At 35.6% G+C, this 23909-nt stretch overlaps 1 protein-coding gene across 3 annotated transcripts in view; it reads right to left on the bottom strand.

Moving 5' to 3' along the window:
- The window catches only part of MED13L (mediator complex subunit 13L), a 358048-nt gene extending 334370 nt beyond the window's left edge, over positions 1-23678 (bottom strand). For 2 of the 3 annotated variants that reach the window (XM_037816607.1, XM_037816608.1), the window contains exon 1: positions 23585-23656. In XM_037816607.1, coding sequence (XP_037672535.1) covers positions 23585-23656 — 72 coding nt within the window. Of the gene's footprint in view, positions 1-23584 lie in introns of all 3 variants that reach the window. The other variant, XM_037816610.1, reaches the window with a different exon arrangement.
- Between the last annotated feature and the right edge of the window lie 231 nt (positions 23679-23909).

Consider the following 23909-nt stretch of genomic DNA (forward strand, 5'->3'; position numbering starts at 1 on the left):
TGGAAGATGACAGAATGGAAAATGAAAGCATAAAAGAAAGAATGGGGAAAAAAATTGAAAAAATCGAAATGGACCTCAGGGATATGATAGATAATATGAAACGTCCGAATATAAGACTCATTGGTGTCCCAGAAGGGGAAGAAAAGGGTAAAGGTCTAGGAAGAGTATTCAAAGAAATTGTTGGGGAAAACTTCCCAAATCTTCAAAACAACATAAATACACAAATCATAAATACTCAGCGAACCCCAAATAGAATACATCCAAATAAACCCACTCCGAGACATATACTGATCACACTGTCAAACACAGAAGAGAAGGAGCAAGTTCTGAAAGCAGCAAGAGAAAAGCAATTCACCACATACAAAGGAAACAGCATAAGACTAAGTAGTGACTACTCAGCAGCCACCATGGAGGCAAGAAGGCAGTGGCACGATATATTTAAAATTCTGAGTGAGAAAAATTTCCAGCCAAGAATACTTTATCCAGCAAAGCTCTCCTTCAAATTTGAGGGAGAGCTTAAATTTTTCACAGACAAACAAATGCTGAGAGAATTTGCTAACAAGAGACCTGCCCTACTGGAGATTCTAAAGGGAGTCCTACAGACAGAGAAACAAAGACAGGACAGAGAGACTTGGAGAAAGGTTCAGTACTAAAGACATTCGGTATGGGTACAATAAAGGATATTAATAGACAGAGGGAAAAATATGGCAAACATAAACCAAAGGATAAGATGGCCGATTCAAGAAATGCCTTCATGGTTTTAACATTGAATGTAAATGGATTAAACTCCCCAATTAAAAGATATAGATTCGCAGAATGGATCAAAAAAAATGAACCATCAATATGTTGCATACAAGAGACTCATCTTAGACACAGGGACACAAAGAAACTGAAAGTGAAAGGATGGAAAAAAATATTTCATGCCAGCTACAGCCAAAAGAAAGCAGGTGTAGCAATATTAATCTCAGATAAAATAGACTTCAAATGCAGGGATGTTTTGAGAGACAAAGAAGGCCACTACGTACTAATAAAAGGGGCAATTCAGCAAGAAGAAACAATCGTAAATGTCTATGCACCCAACCAAGGTGCCACAAAATACATGAGAGAAACACTGGCAAAACTAAAGGAAGCAACTGATGTTTCCACAATAATTGTGGGAGACTTCAACACATCACTCTCTCCTATAGATAGATCAACCAGACAGAAGACCAATAAGGAAATTGAAAACCTAAACAATCTGATAAATGAATTAGATTTAACAGACATATACAGGACATTACATCCCAAATCACCAGGATACACATACTTTTCTAGTGCTCATGGAACTTTCTCCAGAATAGATCATATGCTGGGACATAAAACAAGCCTCAATAAATTTAAAAAGATTGAAACTATTCAAAGCACATTCTCTGACCACAATGGAATACAATTAGAAGTCAATAACCATCAGAGACTTAGAAAATTCACAAATACCTGGAGATTAAACAACACACTCCTAAACAATCAGTGGGTTAAAGAAGAAATAGCAAGAGAAATTGCTAAATATATAGAGACGAATGAAAATGAGAACACAACATACCAAAATCTATGGGATGCAGCAAAAGCAGTGCTAAGGGGGAAATTTATAGCACTAAACACATATATTAAAAAGGAAGAAAGAGCCAAAATCAAAGAACTAATGGATCAACTGAAGAAGCTAGAAAATGAACAGCAAACCAATCCTAAACCAAGTACAAGAAAAGAAATAACAAGGATTAAAGCAGAAATAAATGACATAGAGAACAAAAAAACAATAGAGAGGATAAATATCACCAAAAGTTGGTTCTTTCAGAAGATCAACAAGATTGACAAGCCCCTAGCTAGACTGACAAAATCAAAAAGAGAGAAGACCCATATAAACAAAATAATGAATGAAAAAGGTGACATAACTGCAGATCCTGAAGAAATTAAAAAAATTATAAGAGGATATTATGAACAACTGTATGGCAACAAACTGGATAATGTAGAAGAAATGGACAATTTCCTGGAAACATATGAACAACCTAGACTGACCAGAGAAGAAATAGAAGACCTCAACCAACCCATCACAAGCAAAGAAATCCAATCAGTCATCAAAAATCTTCCCACAAATAAGTGCCCAGGGCCAGATGGCTTCACAGGGGAATTCTACCAAACTTTCCAGAAAGAACTGACACCAATCTTACTCAAACTCTTTCAAAACATTGAAAAAAATGGAACACTACCTAACTCATTTTATGAAGCTAACATCAATCTAATACCAAAACCAGGCAAAGATGCTACAAAAAAGGAAAACTACCAGCCAATCCCCCTAATGAATATAGATGCAAAAATCCTCAACAAAATACTTGCAAATCGAATCCAAAGACACATTAAAAAAATCATACACCATGACCAAGTGGGGTTCATTCCAGGCATGCAAGGATGGTTCAACATAAGAAGAACAATCAATGTACTACAACACATTAAAAACTCGAAAGGGAAAAATCAATTGATCATCTCAATAGATGCTGAAAAAGCATTTGACAAAATCCAACATCCCTTTTTGATAAAAACACTTCAAAAGGTAGGAATTGAAGGAAACTTCCTCAACATGATAAAGAGCATATATGAAAAACCCACAGCCAGCATAGTACTCAATGGTGAGAGACTGAACGCCTTCCCTCTAAGATCAGGAACAAGACAAGGATGCCCGCTGTCACCACTGTTATTCAACATTGTGCTGGAAGTGCTAGCCAGGGCAATCCGGCAAGACAAAGAAATAAAAGGCATCCAAATTGGAAAAGAAGAAGTAAAACTGTCATTGTTTGCAGATGATATGATCTTATATCTAGAAAACCCTGAGAAATCAACGATACACCTACTAGAGCTAATAAACAAATTTAGCAAAGTAGCGGGATACAAGATTAATGCACATAAGTCAGTAATGTTTCTATATGCTAGAAATGAACAAACTGAAGAGACACTCAAGAAAAAGATACCATTTTCAATAGCAACTAAAAAAATCAAGTACCTAGGAATAAACTTAACCAAAGATGTAAAAGACCTATACAAAGAAAACTACATAACTCTACTAAAAGAAATAGAAGGGGACCTTAAAAGATGGAAAAATATTCCATGTTCATGGATAGGAAGGCTAAATGTCATTAAGATGTCAATTCTACCCAAACTCATCTACAGATTCAATGCAATCCCAATCAAAATTCCAACAACCTACTTTGCAGACTTGGAAAAGCTAGTTATCAAATTTATTTGGAAAGGGAAGATGCCTCGAATTGCTAAAGACACTCTAAAAAAGAAAAACCAAGTGGGAGGACTTACACTCCCTGACTTTGAAGCTTATTATAAAGCCACAGTTGCCAAAACAGCATGGTACTGGCACAAAGATAGACATATAGATCAATGGAATCGAATTGAGAATTCAGAGATAGACCCTCTTATCTATGGCCGATTGATCTTTGATAAGGCCCCCAAAGTCACTGAACTGAGCCATAATGGTCTTTTCAACAAATGGGGCTGGGAGAGTTGGATATCCATATCCAAAAGAATGAAAGAGGACCCCCACCTCACCCCCTACACAAAAATTAACTCAAAATGGACCAAAGATCTCAATATAAAAGAAAGTACCATAAAACTCCTAGAAGATAATGTAGGAAAACATCTTCAAGACCTTGTATTAGGCGGCCACTTCCTAGACTTTACACCCAAAGCACAAGCAACAAAAGAGAAAATAGATAAATGGGAACTCCTCAAGCTTAGAAGTTTCTGCACCTCAAAGGAATTTCTCAAAAAGGTAAAGAGGCAGCCAACTCAATGGGAAAAAAATTTTGGAAACCATGTATCTGACAAAAGACTGATATCTTGCATATACAAAGAAATCCTACAACTCAATGACAATAGTACAGACAGCCCAATTATAAAATGGGCAAAAGATACGAAAAGACAGTTCTCTGAAGAGGAAATACAAATGGCCAAGAAACACATGAAAAAATGTTCAGCTTCACTAGCTATTAGAGAGATGCAAATTAAGACCACAACGAGATACCATCTAACACCGGTTAGAATGGCTGCCATTAAACAAACAGGAAACTACAAATGCTGGAGGGGATGTGGAGAAATTGGAACTCTTATTCACTGTTGGTGGGACTGTATAATGGTTCAGCCACTCTGGAAGTCAGTCTGGCAGTTCCTTAGAAAACTAGATATAGAGTTACCATTCGATCCAGCGATTGCACTTCTCGGTATATACCCGGAAGATCGGAAAGCAGTGACATGAACAGATATCTGCACGCCAATGTTCATAGCAGCATTATTCACAATTGCCAAGAGATGGAAACAACCCAAATGTCCTTCAACAGATGAGTGGATAAATAAAATGTGGTATATACACACGACGGAATACTACGCGGCAGTAAGAAGGAACGATCTGGTGAAACATATGACAACATGGATGAACCTTGAAGACATAATGCTGAGCGAAATAAGCCAGGCACAAAAAGAGAAATATTATATGCTACCACTAATGTGAACTTTGAAAAACGTAAAACAAATGGTTTATAATGTAGAATGTAGGGGAACTAGCAGTAGAGAGCAGTTAAGGAAGGGGGAACAATAATCCAAGAAGAACAGATAAGCTATTTAACGTTCTGGGGATGCCCAGAAATGACTATGGTCTGTTAATTTCTGATGGATATAGTAGGAACAAGTTCACAGAAATGTTGCTATATTATGTAACTTTCTTGGGGTAAAGTAGGAACATGTTGGAAGTTAAGCAGTTATCTTAGGTTAGTTGTCTTTTTCTTACCCCCTTGTTATGGTCTCTTTGAAATGTTCTTTTATTGTATGTTTGTTTTCTTTTTAACTTTTTTTTTCATACAGTTGATTTAAAAAAGAAGGGAAAGTTAAAAAAAAAAAAAAAAAAAAGAAAAACAAGGAAAAAAAAAAAGATGTAGTGCCCCCTTGAGGAGCCTGTGGAGAATGCAGGGGTATTCGCCTACCCCACCTCCATGGTTGCTAACATGACCACAGACATAGGGGACTGGTGGTTTGATGGGTTGAGCCCTCTACCATAAGTTTTACCCTTGGGAAGACGGTTGCTGCAAAGGAGAGGCTAGGCCTCCCTATATTTGTGCCTAAGAGTCTCCTCCTGAATGCCTCTTTGTTGCTCAGATGTGGCCCTCTCTCTCTGGCTAAGCCAACTTGAAAGGTGAAATCACTGCCCTCCCCCCTACGTGGGATCAGACACCCAGGGGAGTGAATCTCCCTGGCAACGTGGAATATGACTCCCGGGGAGGAATGTAGACCCGGCATCGTGGGACGGAGAACATCTTCTTGACCAAAAGGGGGATGTGAAAGGAAATGAAATAAGCTTCAGTGGCAGAGAGATTCCAAAATGAGCCGAGAGATCACTCTGGTGGGCACTCTTACGCACACTTTAGACAACCCTTTTTAGGTTCTAAAGAATTGGGGTAACTGGTGGTGGATACCTGAAACTATCAAACTACAACCCAGAACCCATGAATCTCCAAGACAGTTGTATAAAAATGTAGCTTATGAGGGGTGACAATGGGATTGGGAAAGCCATAAGGACCAAACTCCACTTTGACTAGTTTATGGATGGATGTGTAGAAAAGTAGGGGAAGGAAACAAACAGACAAAGGTACCCAGTGTTCTTTTTTACTTCAATTGCTCTTTTTCACTCTAATTATTATTCTTGTTATTTTTGTGTGTGTGCTAATGAAGGTGTCAGGGATTGATTTAGGTGATGAATGTACAACTATGTAATGGTACTGTAAACAATCGAAAGTACAATTTGTTTTGTATGACTGCGTGGTATGTGAATATATCTCAATAAAATGATGATTAAAAAAAAAAGGAGAAGTGTGCTTTCTTCCCACATTTCCTCCTCCTTCCTACTAAGACTGCTACCACCATGAGTGGAGTTTGAGCAGCCATCTTGGAGAATATGCTTTTGATGATAAACTAAGGATGATGGGGTAAAAAGACACGCCTGCATCCCTTGATAACTGAGGAATAGCCAACCAATCCTGAAATGCCTGTCTCCAGGCTCCTTATTTAAAAAAAAAAAAAAAAAATTAACTTTGATCTTGTTTAAGCTATAGGTCTACTTTTTAATAAGCACTTGATTATGCTACTAAAACAAATCATTTTTAATATAAGCATTTTAGTAATCAGCTTTTTGCTTTCAAAAAAAAAAACTTTCAGCTAGGAAATTTTTTTTATTTTGAGAATATGCAGATAGTTAGGTTTTTACCTTGCTCCAGTCATCAATCAAAACTATGAACTATCCTAATTTTTCATTTTCTAAATGATTCCTCAATTGGGAATAAAGTAGTCTAAAAGAAAACTATCTAGTTCCTTATCTCTGGGAAGAAATTTTAAGCTGCACTATTACATCATTAATCTCTGATGAAACTTTAAAAAAATGTAAACTGTATTATCACTCCATTAATCTCAGTGATTTCTATCTTCGTGCCTGTGCTGAATTATATGGCCTATGCTGTTAATTTTTAAAAGGCTCAGAGAAGAAAGAGATCAATAATCTTTGGAATCACTAGGAGGAGCTTCATCCAAGTCCAAGACGGATTCAGATCGGAGAATAAAGAAGAGCATACTATACAATATACTTGTTAAGAGTTCAGGCTCTGAAGTCAGAGTACTGGACTAGAGCTCAAAACTCAGCTCCATCATTTACTGGCTGTGTGTTCACTGAAAGGTAACAAACCCCTCACTTCAGTTTTCGTACTTGAAAAATAAGAATCTAGTATCTACCTCATAAAGATCTTGTGAGCATAAAATGAGAAAATGCATATTCCTGGCAAGTGGTCAGGCAGTGGCTGGCAAGTGGGAAGCACTCTTAGAAAGAGAAAACACTCAGAGGTGACAATGATCATAAGGTGTCAAGGACAAGTGGTCTGATTTGAAATACAGATTCCTATTACTAAGTGGTAAAGACATTTTGAAAAGAAAACAAAAGGCTTTTTAGAGATAAAACACTTTTGAAAAATAAGCAAGCTCACAAAAGAAGTATACTCATATAACCCCACTAAAAATCAAGAAACTGAAAATGAAAATATTAAAATCTCATTTTTTGTTCAGATTGGCAAAAATTAAAATGAATAAGCTCCATATAGGCAAGGATAGGTATTTACATATTGCCAATAGGACTATAAAGTGGCAAAATCTTTTTAAGGGTTTATGGCGCTATCAAAATTTTCAATTCACAAAATTTTGCCTAAGCAATTTTACTTCCCAGAATCCATCCTGCAGAAATATATATATATATATATACACACACACACATAAAGATATGTGTACAAGTATAATTAATGTATAACTATTACATTAAAAAATAGAAACTATCTTAATGTTTCTCATAGGTTATGGTTAAACAAACAATAGCACATTGGTTCAATGAAACAGGAGACAACTGTTAAAAATATAATAAAAAAGGATAAGGTATATCTAAATTTATTGACAAGAAAATATTTTAAGACAATGTTAAGTGGAAAAAGCATGTTGCAAGAAAAAGGAGTGAATTATTCCTTTTTAATTTAAAATTTTTTAAAAAAATTATCTTAATTTTTAAAACTACAATATGCACATCTTCAATAGAATGCATAAACAAACTGAAGAGTAAGAGTGCATTTAACTGCACATTACAATATATTGTTGGAACATAGTATTAAACTAAAAAAGCAAGTTGCTAAAGAATACAGTATGATTCCATTTATAAAAAGTTCAAATCCATACAAAAATAAACCACTGGTGTTATAAACATACATGATTAAAACTTAAAAAAAAAAATTAGGGAATGATAAACATAAAATTCAAGATGATAGTTACCTCTGAAGGGAGAGAAAAGAAAATGAGATAGGGAAGGACACAGACAGACTTCACAACTGATACAATGTTGTTTTTCTCAAGATGGGTATTAGGAACATGGGTGTTCACTGTATCATGATTCTTACATATGATTCATATATGCTGTTTTTATCTATTCAATATTTAATAAAATTAATTTTTAAACCACATATCTGAACAGGCACACAGACCTGTATGCAAAGGTGAAGATAAAAAAACCTAAAATGATACAAGTTAAAACCTGCATTCATTAGACAAAGAAATTGCCTATAATACTTACGAAGGACAAATTAGCATGCAATCTTGACCAAACTTTTTTCCAGCAATGTAAAATCAAAGACAAAAGAAACTTATTAATTAACTGATGTTTTATGTGCAAACAACCTGAATCTTTTTTTAATACATAAACATATATTTTTCAAATAGATTTTCGATTCAGCTCATTATGGAAAACATCCCAAACTTTAAAGAGTGAAATTATTGGTTGGTGTGAAGAAAGCCAGACAACTTCTATTTCTCATCTTGGTAAAATACTAAAATGCAAACGAATCACTGTTTTAAAAAAAAAAAAAAAAAAAACCTGCTGGTAGTTATCTCTTTGTGGAGGAGGGATCCTTTCATGTTATGTTAGAAAAGTCCATGTTGTGTGAATCTGAGACAGATTACTTTATTTTTAAATTCAATTTATAAAAGAAATTAGACTTCTCCATTAAAATTATAATTATGAAAATTGTGACCACATGGAAAATATGTTAGTACAGCTAAATAAAGAATGATATTTACACTGTGTTAATATCTATGTATAAATACATGCACACTGACAAGAACAAACGAATTGGAGGTAACATCCAATCTAAAGGAGTGGCTGAATCATGGATAATTACTTTACAGTTTTATTTTCTTAGAAGCTTTATTTCTTGGAAACTTTTATATTTCATTAATACTACCTCACTTGGAAAGAAATTAAAGAAAAATGACAACTGCAGGAAAGCCTACTCTCTATCTTCAGGGTAGCCAAGTGACAAATCAACTCACATGGGAAGGCTGAATGAATTACAGCCAATTGACAATGCATAGTGCACGCTGTGCCAGTAAGTGCACTCAAAACAACTGGAGAGGATCCCCACCACACCAAGGAGATTACATCAAAAGGTTCTGAAGTGCATATGTACATTTTAGTGCTGAGAAGTGACGCTGCCAAATAAAAGTACAGGAGGGACAGGAAAAGTTCCAGAACACAAGGAGTACAGGAATTTAGGGAAAAACAGAAAGGAGATAGGGAGGGAGGTGCAGAGGAAGAGGTAGGAAAAATTTTCCCAATATGTGAGGCAAAAATATGACATGGCATAATAATTACACTCTCAATAACTATACAAATTTTGTACAATCAGAAAGCTAAGGGCCAAGGGAACAAAGCATAGAATGATAGTGATGAAAATTTAAAGGCACCCAAAATCAGAATGAGGAAGCAGCACCACTGACACACAGTTTTGTGGTCCTTATAAATGTCTCCTCTATTCCATTCACTGGATCCCCCAAAAATTGGCAATTTCAAAGGCATGAAGGAAAACAGGGAGGAGAGTATATTTCACCTTCCTACCAAAAATCACCAATTTCAAATTAAAATAAACCAAAACCTTTCAATAAAAAAAAAAAAACTAAATAAAAACATCCCAAAGTAGATATGCAGAAGAAAATTTAATCTGCTTTCTGAGTTTATCACTATTTAAAACAGAGGTTCTATATAACAAAGGCTGGTAGAGAAATAGCCAGTTGCTGTTATGGTACACCTCTCTTCTTTCTTCCCGTCAGAGTTTCTCCATGCCTACTTCTGATAACCAAAATTTCAAGAGCTCTTTCCCTGTGAAAATGTTCTGATTCAAACCTTTACCCAACACCATTCACTACCCACCACCAACCACGTTTTTCCTCCCTTTCCTTTCTCTTAGGAATCTTACTCTCAACTTCTCACCACCTCAAAGTTTTTCTTGAAATAGGCAGGTGATAAACACTAATGTTTATTTTTACTTTCTTTTCACTTTTGCTGATTTTTTGTCCCCCAGCCCTTGTCTATAATTAATTTAAAAACCATGTTTGAATTTTGTAGGTCTTAATTTAACAGCAAGAACCCAAGCTCAATTAATATTTTCCTATATACTCAATGGTGATGAAACATAAGCCTTCTGCTACAACTCTAGTTCACAGATTTTTGACAATTGTTCTTCCCTGTTTTGTATATACAAGAACACAAATGCCATAAAATCAAGAACATCTATTCCCCATTTGATTCCTCTCCTATGACATGTATAATCGGTCACAAAGTCCTTTCAATTCTATCTCCAAAATATTGCTTGAATCCATTTCCTTCTCTCCATTCCTACCCTGTATTACTTTCTGATACCTAGACTACTCTAAGAGCTTTCTCCCTGCCTTTGGTTTCTCTTCTATTACAATCTACATTTCAAAGAGCCACATCAGTTCTCTTTCTAAAAGATAAATCTGATCATGATATTATCCACCTGAAAATCCTTCAGGCATAAACTTCTAACTCCTTCATGTCATCCAACCTGGTAACAATCTCTTATGTAGTAAACAGTAAACATTAAATAAAAGCTAAATAAATTTGATAAAAATAATTTCCACGGATTTCTAGAAATGTTATTTTATGACCTATTAATATATAACTAAAGTAACTATTTATGTAAGTGACAAATTTATTCATCTCAGTCATGTAGTATTACCATTAAATGCAAACTTTTACAAAATGAAGTTTTGTCCACATAACACATTAAAATTAGATTTGCCTGTTTAAAATATTTACTATTTTTCAATTCTAAAATTAAAATGTAAGTTGGCTCACAAGGAATCTAAATTAATGTTCATTTTCTAAAATGACTATTAACATATATTACCAAATTCATCACAGCTTACTGGAAATGATTAAAGTCAGCTCTTTGGATTCTTAACAGTCTCACATCTACCGTACAAGAAAGTTTGGCAACAAAATCAAAGTTACTTTATAAAATAAAGACCTATCTTAGTGAGTGCCACTCATTTTCCACCTGCAACATTCCTTGCGTTTACTGCATAAAATACCAACACAAGCTATTCAGCTTAATAGAGTCATTAGGAAATTTTTCTAATATGTAAATACTTCTATTTCAAATCAAATTTATAAAAATTTACTAAAGAAACCAGTTTATTAGCTTACACATACCAAAGTATGACTTCTCATAAGAATCATACAACTGTTTAATTAAATGTCACTGGATCTTGAAGACAGACAAGAATAGCACCATCTGTCTGGATTACAAAGCTCAATTTCACCAACCTATTACCAAATAGAAACAAAACATTTTCAGAAATCTCTCTCTAGTAATTTATAGAAAACTAATGAATGTAGTCTATTTGTGGTCATGACTCGACTTATCCCTGCAGATCATACACTCTACATAAACCAAAATACTTTGAAAAGTTTGTGCTGTTTAATAACTTAGACTTTAGTTCAAACCGTGTATTTGAGAAGGTAAATATTCCTGCTCCTCAGTAGCTGAGATGCAGATTTATACTCTGGTATAAATCTAAATGCTAACTGCTTAGGAATTACATTAATTTTAAAAGTACTTGTTTTTATTTGTTTAGAATAATTATAATACAACTAAATTTCCTGAAGTGTCTATAGCTCTAGGGTTATAACACATTTTTACAGAATTTTTACAGAATTTCAATTCCCTCTTTAATGTAAAAAATACTAAAAAAGAAAAAGAATTATAAATGGAACCATCTATGTAATCTGAAGACCACAAATTATAAAGCTGACTGAGAAAATGTTTTACAATCTTGTAATATTCCTGAATTCAAGAACAGAAAATGGTTCTTGTCACTGCAACTCTTAATCTAAATACCTAATATAGGCATCCTTGATATTAGGTAAAACATATTCACTGCGCCTACCTCAACACTGACTATTAAGGCAGACTACCAGAAAGTAAAATCCTAAATGCATATGAGTGCTATTGCCTTTATCTCTTTCAATCGTGGAAGAAATTGCTAAATAAGTATGTATGAAATGTTAGATACCTTACTAGGTAGTCTCAAAATGAGCAAGGCAACACTAAATTGGCAAAGGTAAGAGCTTTCTCATGTTGACCAAACTTTCTGTTAAAACACTGAGAGATTACCTTAACAGGATACATTTCTTTCTTTATTCCAAGGCTTTTCTTGAGGATTACTTCAATCTCACCAAAAACAGACCTCAGGATGCTGTCTGACTTGCTAGACAGACACAGGCAAAGCAAAACTTACAATTCTATTCTCCTGTTATGATAAATTGCCTTGATTCCAGAAAGCAAAAATGTCACCCACACCCAATCAGACCCAATATCTAGGTCTGATTAATCAAAGAACCACTAAATCAACCCCCATTAAAACTGGGTGAAAACAATGGGCCGCTAGAACCTGTTGCTTTCGCTAGAACCTGTGAAATCAGGGCTGGAATTCTTGGCATACATCCACAATGGGTTGGGAGCAAAAGAGGAGCTCTTCCCAGAGTCTTTTGCTCATTATCAGTAAGGTACTAAATTGCTGGTTTAGGCACCAACAGAGAGCAAAGAGTAGAACTAAGATAATAAATTGCAAAGAGAGAAGATAACACCGACCAAAGAAATACTTTAATATGAGATTTTCCGGGATGACTGACTAAACTGTCTCTAAAAGCAATTCCAAACGAAAAGAACCAAAAATTATTACAAACAAAGCCAACATTATTTGATCCATTTCAACGGGGCCAACTGTGAAGAATACTCCTCATTTGGATGGATGTATCAGTTCTGATGTGATTAGCTCAAAATCAGTTGTATACTTGTGAAGCTGTAAAACTTTAAAATGGCCATTAAAGGAAAATAAAAATAAAGTGCCTGTCTCAGTCAACCATCATCCAAAAAACATGCAAGATTTTTCAGCTAATTTTTTTCTTAATTGACTTGGTTTATTCAGGCTCAAGCTCAGTAACTTTAATCTTTGAACTTAAAAAAAAAAAAAACTCAAGCAAAAACTGAGACTGCCCCCATTTCCTTCAAACTATGTTCTCTTATATTCCAAAAGGCATCTTATTCTTTTCCAATGCTATTCCCATCACCTGTGTTCTTGATACCTTCTCTAGACATACTTGCCTTATTATCAATTTTTCTTACATCTTTAATATTTTCCTCTGTCTCTCTTCTACTGCTGCTTCTAAGTCTAGGAACACAAATGAGGACCTCACTTTCTAAAGCATTTCCTTTACTATACCTGTCAAGCTCGTTCCCTCCCCATCCCTCCACCTCCACTTGCTTCACTATCAACTTCCAAATGAAAAGTGTCTATGCCCGCTACCTCGCCATTCACTCATTCCTAAATCTACTATAATCCAGATTCTGCCCTCAACAAGTCAAATGTAATGCTACCCGTGAACCTATCGAGCTGCCCAAATAACAAACTTTTTCATCTTCTTTCTCTCCTTACCACTTACTCCTACAATGTCTGCCACAACTGTCTGGAAAATCATCATTATCCTTTCCTTATTTTTATGTCAGAGAAAGCAAGTTATATTGTCTACTTAAAGCATATATAACATATATATTCCTGACTTAAATGTCTAGGCTTCATGAGAAGAAGTAATCCTGGACCAAAATCTAATTTGTTTTAAATGCACAGAATTTTAAAAATGATGAGTTACACAGTTCGACAGTTCTAATTTATCTATGCAAGAGAGCAATCCTAGAAAGGCTTTTAAACACATTATTAAATGTATTACCATTTAACACACTTGCTTTTTCTCCAATTCATTTCCCATAGTAGCTTCCATATCATCTTGGATTATCTCCCACTTTTAGTTTCATGTTCCATCTGTTCATTTAAGATTTATGTCTGTCCAGTTTCTGAAATATTTGTCACTTTAGTCATTAGAATGTTGTGTAATACAGCACTGTTTTTTTTTTTAAGTTCAAAACCGAATTGTTTTAGAAAACTGGCTAGTATTTTAATATCACTATTTCTCAATCTAAATTGGCCTTTCCCATCCTCCAAGTTTTCCACCTTAATAAAATTTAGGATTCAACAAGTTTTGTGCTGTTTTTTAAAAAGAAACGAAGAACCAAGACCAGAAACTAGAAGTGCTCACTTACATACCTTCTCAGTAATGATTTTCAAGGACAGACTCAGTTGTCAGTTGAGCTTCCAAAGAATGTCCTTCCCATTCCTCTCCAGCAAGCCACATGCATCCATTCCTTCAAGACCTAACTTAAGCCCCCCCTTCTGGTTTTTCCTGGCTATGAGGTACTGTGCTGTCCATGTATCTCTCCATCTACAGTACATGAAATTAAATAATATATGCAGGTCTTCCCAAGCCAGATTTTAATCATTTCTGACATGCATTATTCCAAAACGAATTACACATGTCCCAAATTTCTCAAACAAAATATAAAATATATATATTTCTAAATACTAATTTATTGGCCACCCCATCCAATCTCACCCCCCATTGCCCTTTTTCATCTCACTGAGGCGTCCTCATTTACCACACGAAACAGCAAACAGAAGGCTTGTCTCAAGTGGAAAGTGAAGGAGGAAAGATACAAGAAGATCTAAAGGGTAAAGAAATACAAAGTCTTTTCCTGATGACATCACAGAACCTGACACTACTCTTCCCTTTCTCAATGTCTGAATAAAAGAGTATCAGCAAAGAAGCAGCAGCAGCAGGGCCATGCAGAAAGGAAAGGTAAAACCCGCCTTTAGTCCTCACTCCAAAGCCGCTACTCTTCCCACCTAGCCTCTCAACACATTCTTCAAGCCTCTCTCAGCCTCCCCTAGGCTATGAGAAGACAGCACAGAACTGGGGACATCTTCAGTCCCAGTGCCCAGAGCTGAGAAGAGTTTAGGAAGTGCCAGTTCTGACTGCTGGGAGTATAGTCAGACAAAAAGTACTCCTGACATTCTAAATGAGAAAAATAAATGTAAATTTGTTCCCATAAAAATGCTGCCATAAATATCATTTTAGTTCTATAAAACAAGTAATTAAGTACAATACAAGGTAAATGGGCTAATCAACATTTGTAACAACAAAGTCAGGCATGGTGGTTTTGTAAAAACAAACTTACAATGAATTCTTCCTAATATTTGTGAATGGTGGAGACCATCTAAATGTAAAATTCTAAACCTATGGATAAAAACTTAAGACACTATTTATATTCAACATGACTGAATATAAAATCTACAGATGGGGGTGATTTCTTCCTTCAACAAGGGCTAAACAATATTTTTAGATGCTACTGCATTACTAAATGGAATACAGAAATTAGCCAGAAGTTGAGAATATATACTCTTTTCAAAACATAGCAAGGGTTGTGACATGCATGTCGGACTAAAATGTGATTTAGTTTTAAAGAAGAAAAAGATATTTATTCAGTACTATTTCTCACATTCCCTGAAACAAATCTCAAAATGTTAATAGAACTGCTATTTAAAGTTCAAAGAGCACTCTGGAGTTGCCAAGGAATTAATAACTTAAACTACCAAATAAGAGCCACAGTTCAATTCCCAGTCTCAGCCAGTCATAGTTCAGAGTTGGTAGAGCAAAATCACCCAGCATATTAAAGACACAACACGCAACTGTGAATTATATACACAAATGAAAAGTTGTAACACTTAAAGATGAATTTCAAGCCTTTCTTCTCAATCATGGCTTATTCATGATGAAACGATTTAATCCTGTGCTCCCTCAAAAACAAGCACAAATACAGCATAACTGCTATTCTTAAAACAAGTAATTTTACCATTCTAACTTCCTGGTTAACTGCCTAGGGGCACTCTAGAACTTAAGCTGTAATTTAGTATAGGTCTTTTCCTATTAAAAAACATTGTCATCCCGAGCGCTTTTTTTAAAAGGTATTCAAAATGATTTTTCATACTTCTTGCCTCTATATCCAGCAACTTTACAGAGGAGAAACTGAGCAACAGAACTAGTATGCAGTCAATCACATCTGCCCAGACAGTAGTAAAAAATGTGAATACAACTCAGTTTCCCTATTACAGTTCACTGCCCATTTTACTGGGCTCATGGAAAGTAACTTCCAGCTAAAGGCTGAGCAAAAACCCTTCTGTACAACTTAGGGAATGAAAATGAAGGAATCCTGACCTGGGATCAAGCTCCAAATAAAACCCCTGGCAGGTTCCCATAGATACAGGTTGCCTATCACACTAGAGAAAGCCTAAATACTAACTCAATTCTCATTCCTTTGCTGTGTAATAGGCACACAGCTCTTGATCAGTTCAAATTATCTTTAATAAACGTTTCCTAGAATTCATTTAAAATATTACCAAGCCAAAGTACATACTGCCTAGATAATAAATATTCAGAACACAGAGCTAAACATCTAAATAAGTTCTAAGAGATATGACATATGTGTGAGCAGTCCCTAAATGGGCAATGAGAACTCCCTTGGGGAATAAGATGGATAACAGTTGTCCAGCAATTCATTCATTTAACAAGTAGCTAATGAGTACCTCATTACAAAAAGAATGCAAAGATGATTTAGACAGGGTCACTGACCCATAGAAGCTCATATCCTTATCAGAGATACATAGAAGAAGGTACACATAAGAAGCAAGCCTGACTAGTTTTGCCTGTGGGAGTCAGGAAAAACTTCACAGAGGAGGTCACATTTGAACTACTTAAAAGATGAGTAGGATTGTATCAGACATATATACATCTTAACTAGGAGTTGGCGCCAAATGTTCCAGAGTTAGATACATGTAAGTTTTTCCTTGTTCCTCTTCAGGATATTAAAATTCAATCATGATTTCACTAATATGAACTAACTAGAACATGCAAACTCAGAGTCTTAAAATGTAGAATATAGTGTAGCTAGAGATAGACAGAAGCTAGAGAAGGGGGAGCAGTTACCTAATATGCACAGAATTGTTAATGAGGTTGAACTTAAATGTTTGGGAATGGAGAGAGGTAATGGTAGCTCACTGCAACTACTATATAAGTAGTAGTGCCATACTTTAGGTGAATTTGATTTCAAGTGGTTGTTTAAAGTCATGTATGTCACCAATTAACACTACAAATATAAATAAGTTCTTGAATGAACTACCACAAATGTAAAATGATAATAATAATGATGATAACAATAATAGAGGGGTATATGAGGAAAAACGCAGCTATTACAAACTATGGACTATAGTTAACAGTAACATTTTAATATTCTTTCATCAACAGTAACAAATTTACTACACCAATATTATAGGTCAACAACAGGGGGGGATAGGGGATGGGAAAATTTGGGTTTTGTTTTTTAATTCTTATTTCTGTTCTAAAGTAATGAAAATGTTCTAAAATTGATCATGGGGACTTATGCACAACTATATGATGATACTGTGGGCCCAGTGATTGTATACTTTGGATGGTTTCTGTGGTGTGTGAATATATCTCAGTGAAATTGAAAAAAATTTAAATTAATACTTAATCACTGTAATAAAAAGATCTAGAGAAGATTTTAAAAAGTGATATTCACCTGCAAGTTGACCTAATTCTCTTCATCTTCCCCTATCCATTTTTACAGCTAAAATTACAAATTTAAATCATGCAAAATAAAGACACAAATGCAATTTTAATGTAATCAACTCAGTTGGTTTCTTTAACAGTACTGGAATTTTTCTGTACTAGAAAAAGTACAAAATGTAGAAAGCTGTCAGCAAAGGCTCTGTGCTATTTCACAGTAGTGGAAATAAAGTTCTAATAAGTTTCTACCACAAGTCATCTAGAATGAAAAAATAAACATTCAGCAATATACATAATAAACCTGAATATGGAGATACCAATGAAATAATTTCCTTTGGATACAACTGAATCTCTTAACTCTCATCTAGAAAGAAGAGAGAAAAAAAGACATTTTATTTTTTTTTCAGACCATAATCTAAATGCACTTTAAAAGACATTTTATTAACTTAAAAAAAAAAGTTCTATTCCAACAAACATAACTAAAACATGGTAGCATAAATACAAGTAAAACAGGAGTTCCTAAAAGAGGAATATTATAGGCAATTTATGAGGAAAGAATCTATTCTATTCTACAGATGATTTTAAAACAACGTAGTAGTCTACGGGAACTGTCTCTGAAATAGATAGAACTATGCTGATGTATACAAGTGACTTTATACTAAACAAAAACTGGGCAAGAATACATATTTCATTCATGCAAATGAGTCTGAATTTACAATTCCCATTTGTGTTAATATTTACCAAGATTAATGGAATATCATCTCCCCTATGTAATGAAGTGAATTCCCCCAACAGAACAAAGCTAACACCTTCAAATCTTTCAAATAAACAATGAAAGCATATACTATAAAAGGAAATTATCTAAACGTGATAAGAAAGAAGTTAAATGACACAAGAAGGGAAAAAAGTCATAAATTCAAAGAACATATTACAAATATTTTTGGTTCACTAGTTCTGAAACTCTAAGGAAGTCCCATGAAACAAACAAACTATGTGTGTGTGTGTGTGTGTGTGTGTGTGTGTGTGTGTGTGTGTGTGTATTTTTTCCCCCCTAAGGCTACCTAGTTACCTCACTTTGTAATGTATTAAATGTTTTTTCTCAAAATAAGAATGTCTACAAAAATACAAAACTGGAAATTCTGGTGGCCAACACTGCCTAACACACAGGTTTGTAAGGCAGACTGGCACATATTTGAATAAATGACTCTAATAGCAATATTGCAGATATCTTTTTTCTCCATTTCTAATAAATGGTTACAATGTACAATTCATTAATAGTTGTAATATCCTATTATTCAACCATATTACTAATCCTCATAATTTCTAATTTGCCTAATCTCTGACTGGCTAGGTCCAGTGACATAAATATATCACCCACCTGCAGAAAAAAAAAAGAACTCAGTACTTCTACTACTAGTTTAAAGGACAGGAACATTATTATTTTCTTCTATCAAAAATAAGTCAAATAATTGCAAAGAAATATCTAGTCTATCTTTGAACTGAACGAGTTGAAATATAGTTGAATTAACTCTAAGTTCATAAAAAATACTCCAGATAAACAATCTCATCATTATTTACCTTGAGATAAGATTTTCACCTCAATCTTAAGTAATCTGACAAACATAACCCTAGAACGTACTTATCATTTACAAATGGTTATCATAATTTATAGCACATAGTACAAACTGGTGATAGAGTATCTTCTTTATTAATCTCAAGAGCAGAGGTCTCTGAAAGTGTTTGATGAATACAATTAACTCACAATTAACTAGGCTAAATTAGCCAGTGAACAAAAAAATGAATCAATTTTTCCATACCCATTTAATATAATCCACTACTATAACTTAATATTATTTAAAGGAATCCCCAAAGAATTTTTTTCCAAATGAATACATAATATATTCATGAAAAAAATGAACAAAGCATGCCAAAGAAAGTGATAACCTATATAAGCACCTGGGTAAGATCAATAAACACTTACTGACATAAAGGTACCCACCCCACCCACCCCCCCGCCATTACTCTCACAAAGAAAAAACATCCAAATCTAACTTTCTCCCAATGAGCACCTTAAGCAATAAAACAGCACAATATTTTGTAGCATACAGGTCTAAAGTAGATTATTTTCTTTTTAAAATTATGAACTCTTCACACGTACAAATGGCTCTCTAAAACAGTCCAGTAAACTGCTACACTATGCCTTAAATTGCTGTCTATTACGTACTTAAAAATATTTACTAGCAATTGGAGGTTAATATGGCAACTATTACCAGGCAGCAATTACTGCTATTAAAAATATATAAATACTGTAACACCATGTGCTACTAACAACAAAATGCCAAAAAGAAAATACATTAGCAAATTATAAATATTTTCATTAAAGAAAATGACCGTCATGAAAAAAAGGTGCTTTAAATGTCAATACTAAAATTGCAAATTGAGATGAAAAGTACCCTGTGCATGTATTTTGGAACTTCAGAAGATTACAGAAATCATTCGCTTTTCTTCATTTTCATTTGATGGTCCTATTTGGTTTTAGCTCAGAAGTATAGATTTTAAAGTTGCCTACATTTACAACTGTCTCCTCTTTCTGCAAAAATAATAATAATAATAATAATCTCTTAAAGAAAAAAAGAAATCAGCTCCCAACAACAGTTTACCCTAAAAGCTTCAAATACAGAATATCAAAGTTCTGCAAAAGGAATTAAGTACTAATGTGTGTACTTGTGTATATATGTGTTTTAATTCAGGGAAGATGAATTTGAGATCACCCAATTACTTAGGAAGATTCTAAGCAAATAAAACAACATGAATGTGGAGCAAACACGCCTAAGAATTATTACTCTCCTTATGTCAAGAGTACATGCTTAAATCTAGTTAAGTCAAAAAAAATTGTTTTTCTCCATATTATCTCAATAGAGAAGCAAAACTGAAAATACACTTTAGACTTTACATGTGGAAATTATAATATGTCTTCTCACAAAGGTGAATTCACATAGGGTATACAGTTACACTTCCCAAAAAGGCAGATTTAACACAATTAACTGAAATATAACTGAGTGAATATATAACAAGAATCAGCCAGAAATGTGATGGACAGCATGAGAAAACAGTTTTGAGTCACAAAGGCACAGCAAGGCACGCATTTAATGAAGTAGCTACAAATCTCACAGCAGTAAGAATAAGAAACAGATAAAATAACCCATATCATACATACATAATGGAATTTTTCATACCATAAAAAAGAGGGTGGGAAGGAGGTGAGAAGAAAATTTAGGAAATCTGATGCCAGGTGGTAGAAATGTAAAAACCAGAAAACAAAATTAGTAAAGCATTATCAGAAATCTTAAGGCACCTAATTGCACTATTAACTTTTGCTAAGCCATAGTGAACCCCGCAGGTAATAGAAAGTAGGTGGATCATTACTGTGATATAGAACTTTAATCTCTAGTTTCTATTTCAATCCATACTAATGAGTATCTAGATAAATTCACTATAAATAACTCTGCTCAAAAAAACAGCAGACCAAAAGGGAAATATATGCTATTATTAAGCACATAAAGAGTTCTTAAAAGGCATGCTTTATTTTGAACAGGTAATGATATCTCCTTTGGAATTCTCAACTATCATAAACAATGTATTAGGCAACATATTTTTTAATATTTTAGGTTGTTGCTGTATATGCTTTTCAACGAAAATTCTCAATTTGGAATCAGAAAAGTTTATAATAATCAGCAGCTTTTTAACCGGTTGATAATTTTTAAAATTAGCACCTATTTCACCCCTCATGTACAGGGAACATAGCAATTAGACATTCTATTGTCCTTAAAAAATCAACATACATTTCTGTGGTTCCATATTTGAAAGTTACTACTTGAACAGTACTTCCTTAAAAAAAAAAAAAAAAAAAAAAAAAAAGTATGTTCAAAATTTAATTGCTTGTTTAAAGAGGTTTAAGGGAGAAATACCCAAAGCACAAGTCTTTGGTCAGTCATTATCAAAGTACAGAATCCTCTCCTATAAAATTGTCTGTTTCTCCAAAAGAATCTCAAGCATCTTTTCTCAAGGACATCATTCTCACTTAAAAGATGAAAAGATAAAAGAAACGATATACCCTAGAGACTGCCTATACATAGCATATTGTCAGTTGTCTAGAGGAATCTACTGTATATAAATTAGCCACATATACATAAGCCATTACAAGTCAGCATGATCTATGGTAATTTGGAGGATCTTTCCTCACTAATATTGGTCTACTTGGTTATTTTAATTACCTGTAAAACTGTCAATGTGGTCACCAGCTGCCAAACAACACTTCAAATATCCCTTAATCAATGTCTGCTAATCTATGAAAGTCCCTGGACCTGGCTGACAGTAGATGGTAGACAGAGGCGGAAAAAAACAGAAGGAAAAAGGAGTTTTATTCCCATGTGGTAAAAGATCAAGGGAAAAATCTTCAGAGTATTGAAAATAAGAATCACTGCATATAACTGCATTTTATGATTAAGTATCTGAATAAAAATATTTGAAGAAAAAAGAATAACCTGACCTTATTATAATGGATGCCCAGATTCTATATCTTTCAGTCTTTGTAAGTAAAAAATCCCGTGTTTTTTTTGAGCTGTATAAATACTGCAACATACTTAATAACACTTCCATGTGAAAAGTTGGCAAGAATTTGCATTTCTCCACTAGTCTCAAAGAAAAAAACATCTATGCCACCCATAATTAAATGTAACTAATTGCAATTTGAACACTAAATTATTTATCCAGTGTAAACAAGGATTAAGAGGAAATCATGTTTTTATCTACAGCAGAGGTTACAGAAAATAATTTCCAAAATGCATGCTCTCCAAAAAGCAGTCCCCTCAAAACCGGGAACACAACTTAAAGCATGTTGGTTTTTTTAAAGGCTAAATTAAATAAACCCTTTCGCCAATTTTCAATTATATTCTACGCTTGAAACATAATTGCCTTACATCTGTTTACAAATCTTTACTAAATATTTAAACAAATTCGTACTCTCACGGGCACATAGTTATACATACAGTAACTCATGCACAAAGCACGTATTTAAAGACCACGCACTGCAATTATTAGCCTAAACGCCAGGTTTAACAATGTGAATGTTTCCAGAGCTAAGTAATACGACCCAATAAAAAGCAAAGACGGCATTTACCACCAAATGTCACTGCCACCGCCAGGAAAGAGTTGCTGGAGTTCTATACATTTTTAATTTCGACGAATCTAGACGCTGTTGTCGGGTGCCAAGCTTCCACGAGAACAACTGACACCCTAACTGTTTCAAGATTAAGGTAGGCAATTCAAATCCGAAGGAAAAGTTGTCAATTATCAAAGAGAGCGAGCGAGAGAGGCCAAGGCAGATAAAAGCGATGCTATCAAACCGCTCAGCTTGTTGCTTTTTTGTCTGTGTGGATTCGTTGTTAGGATAGAGAAAACAGTTTTTAAAAGACACCGGAGAAGAGAAAAAAGAGAAAGCCTTCTCCACCTCCCATCGGCTCGGTGCCACGGCTCCAGCGTAGTAAGCCCCGAGAGGCAGGCAGCCGTCGATGTTTACAATCGCGGGAGCTTCGACTGCAAGAATCCTCTACAGACACAATCGCATTCAATCAACTGTTTTCGGGCGAAATTGCAGGTGTCATTATGGAATTTAAAAAAAAAAAAAATTCAAAAGGCAGGCGGGCGGGCAGCCGATCCGACTGGGGGGAAAAGGCTGCTTATCGCAGGCACGGGCAGCAACAAGGCAAAGCTTTCCACATTTAGGAAAAAACGGGGGAAAGGGGAGGGGAAGGGGGGTGTGATTGCAACAGAGGGTGGGCGTTCGAAGTGCGACCAGAATCCGCAGCTTTGAGACTTCCACATGCAAATTCCACGCCGAGCGCCGCGCTCACAAATGATTTTTAAAGAGCCAAATAAACACTGGATGGGATCCAAGGCGAGGGAGAGACGATCCAAAAGGGGGAGAATCGGCTAGAGGCGAACGGCGGGGAGAGACGAGGGAGGGGCGAAGTCGCGGCAGCAGGAGGAGAAAGTTGATCGGTGGCGGAGGTCGGCGGCTCAGATCGGGGACCCCCCACACCCACCCCGGCACAACCCCCTCCCCGCAGCCCGGCTACTCACCAGCGAGAAGAGGTTGGAGTGACAATCCTCCAGGCTCGCCCCGTTCGCCACCCAGTTCGCTGCCGCAGTCATGATCCTCCGCGAGCCCGGCCGCCAGAGCGGGGCATGTCGGAGCGAGGCGTCCGAGGCGAGGCCGGGCCGGGCGGCGGCGCCTCGCCGGGGAGCGCGGGGCGGCCGGGTAGCCGCCGCCGCCGCCGCCGCCGCCGCCGCCGGGGAAGGGCGGGAGGGCCGGCTGGCGGGCGGGAGAGAGGCGCCGCAGCGACGCCGCGCCGGGGGCGGCGGGCCCGGGCTGAGGCGGGGGGGTCCGCGGCGGCCGCGCGGCTCC

Source organism: Choloepus didactylus, chromosome 23, assembly GCF_015220235.1.
Source record: "Choloepus didactylus isolate mChoDid1 chromosome 23, mChoDid1.pri, whole genome shotgun sequence".
Taxonomy (NCBI): domain Eukaryota; kingdom Metazoa; phylum Chordata; class Mammalia; order Pilosa; family Megalonychidae; genus Choloepus; species Choloepus didactylus.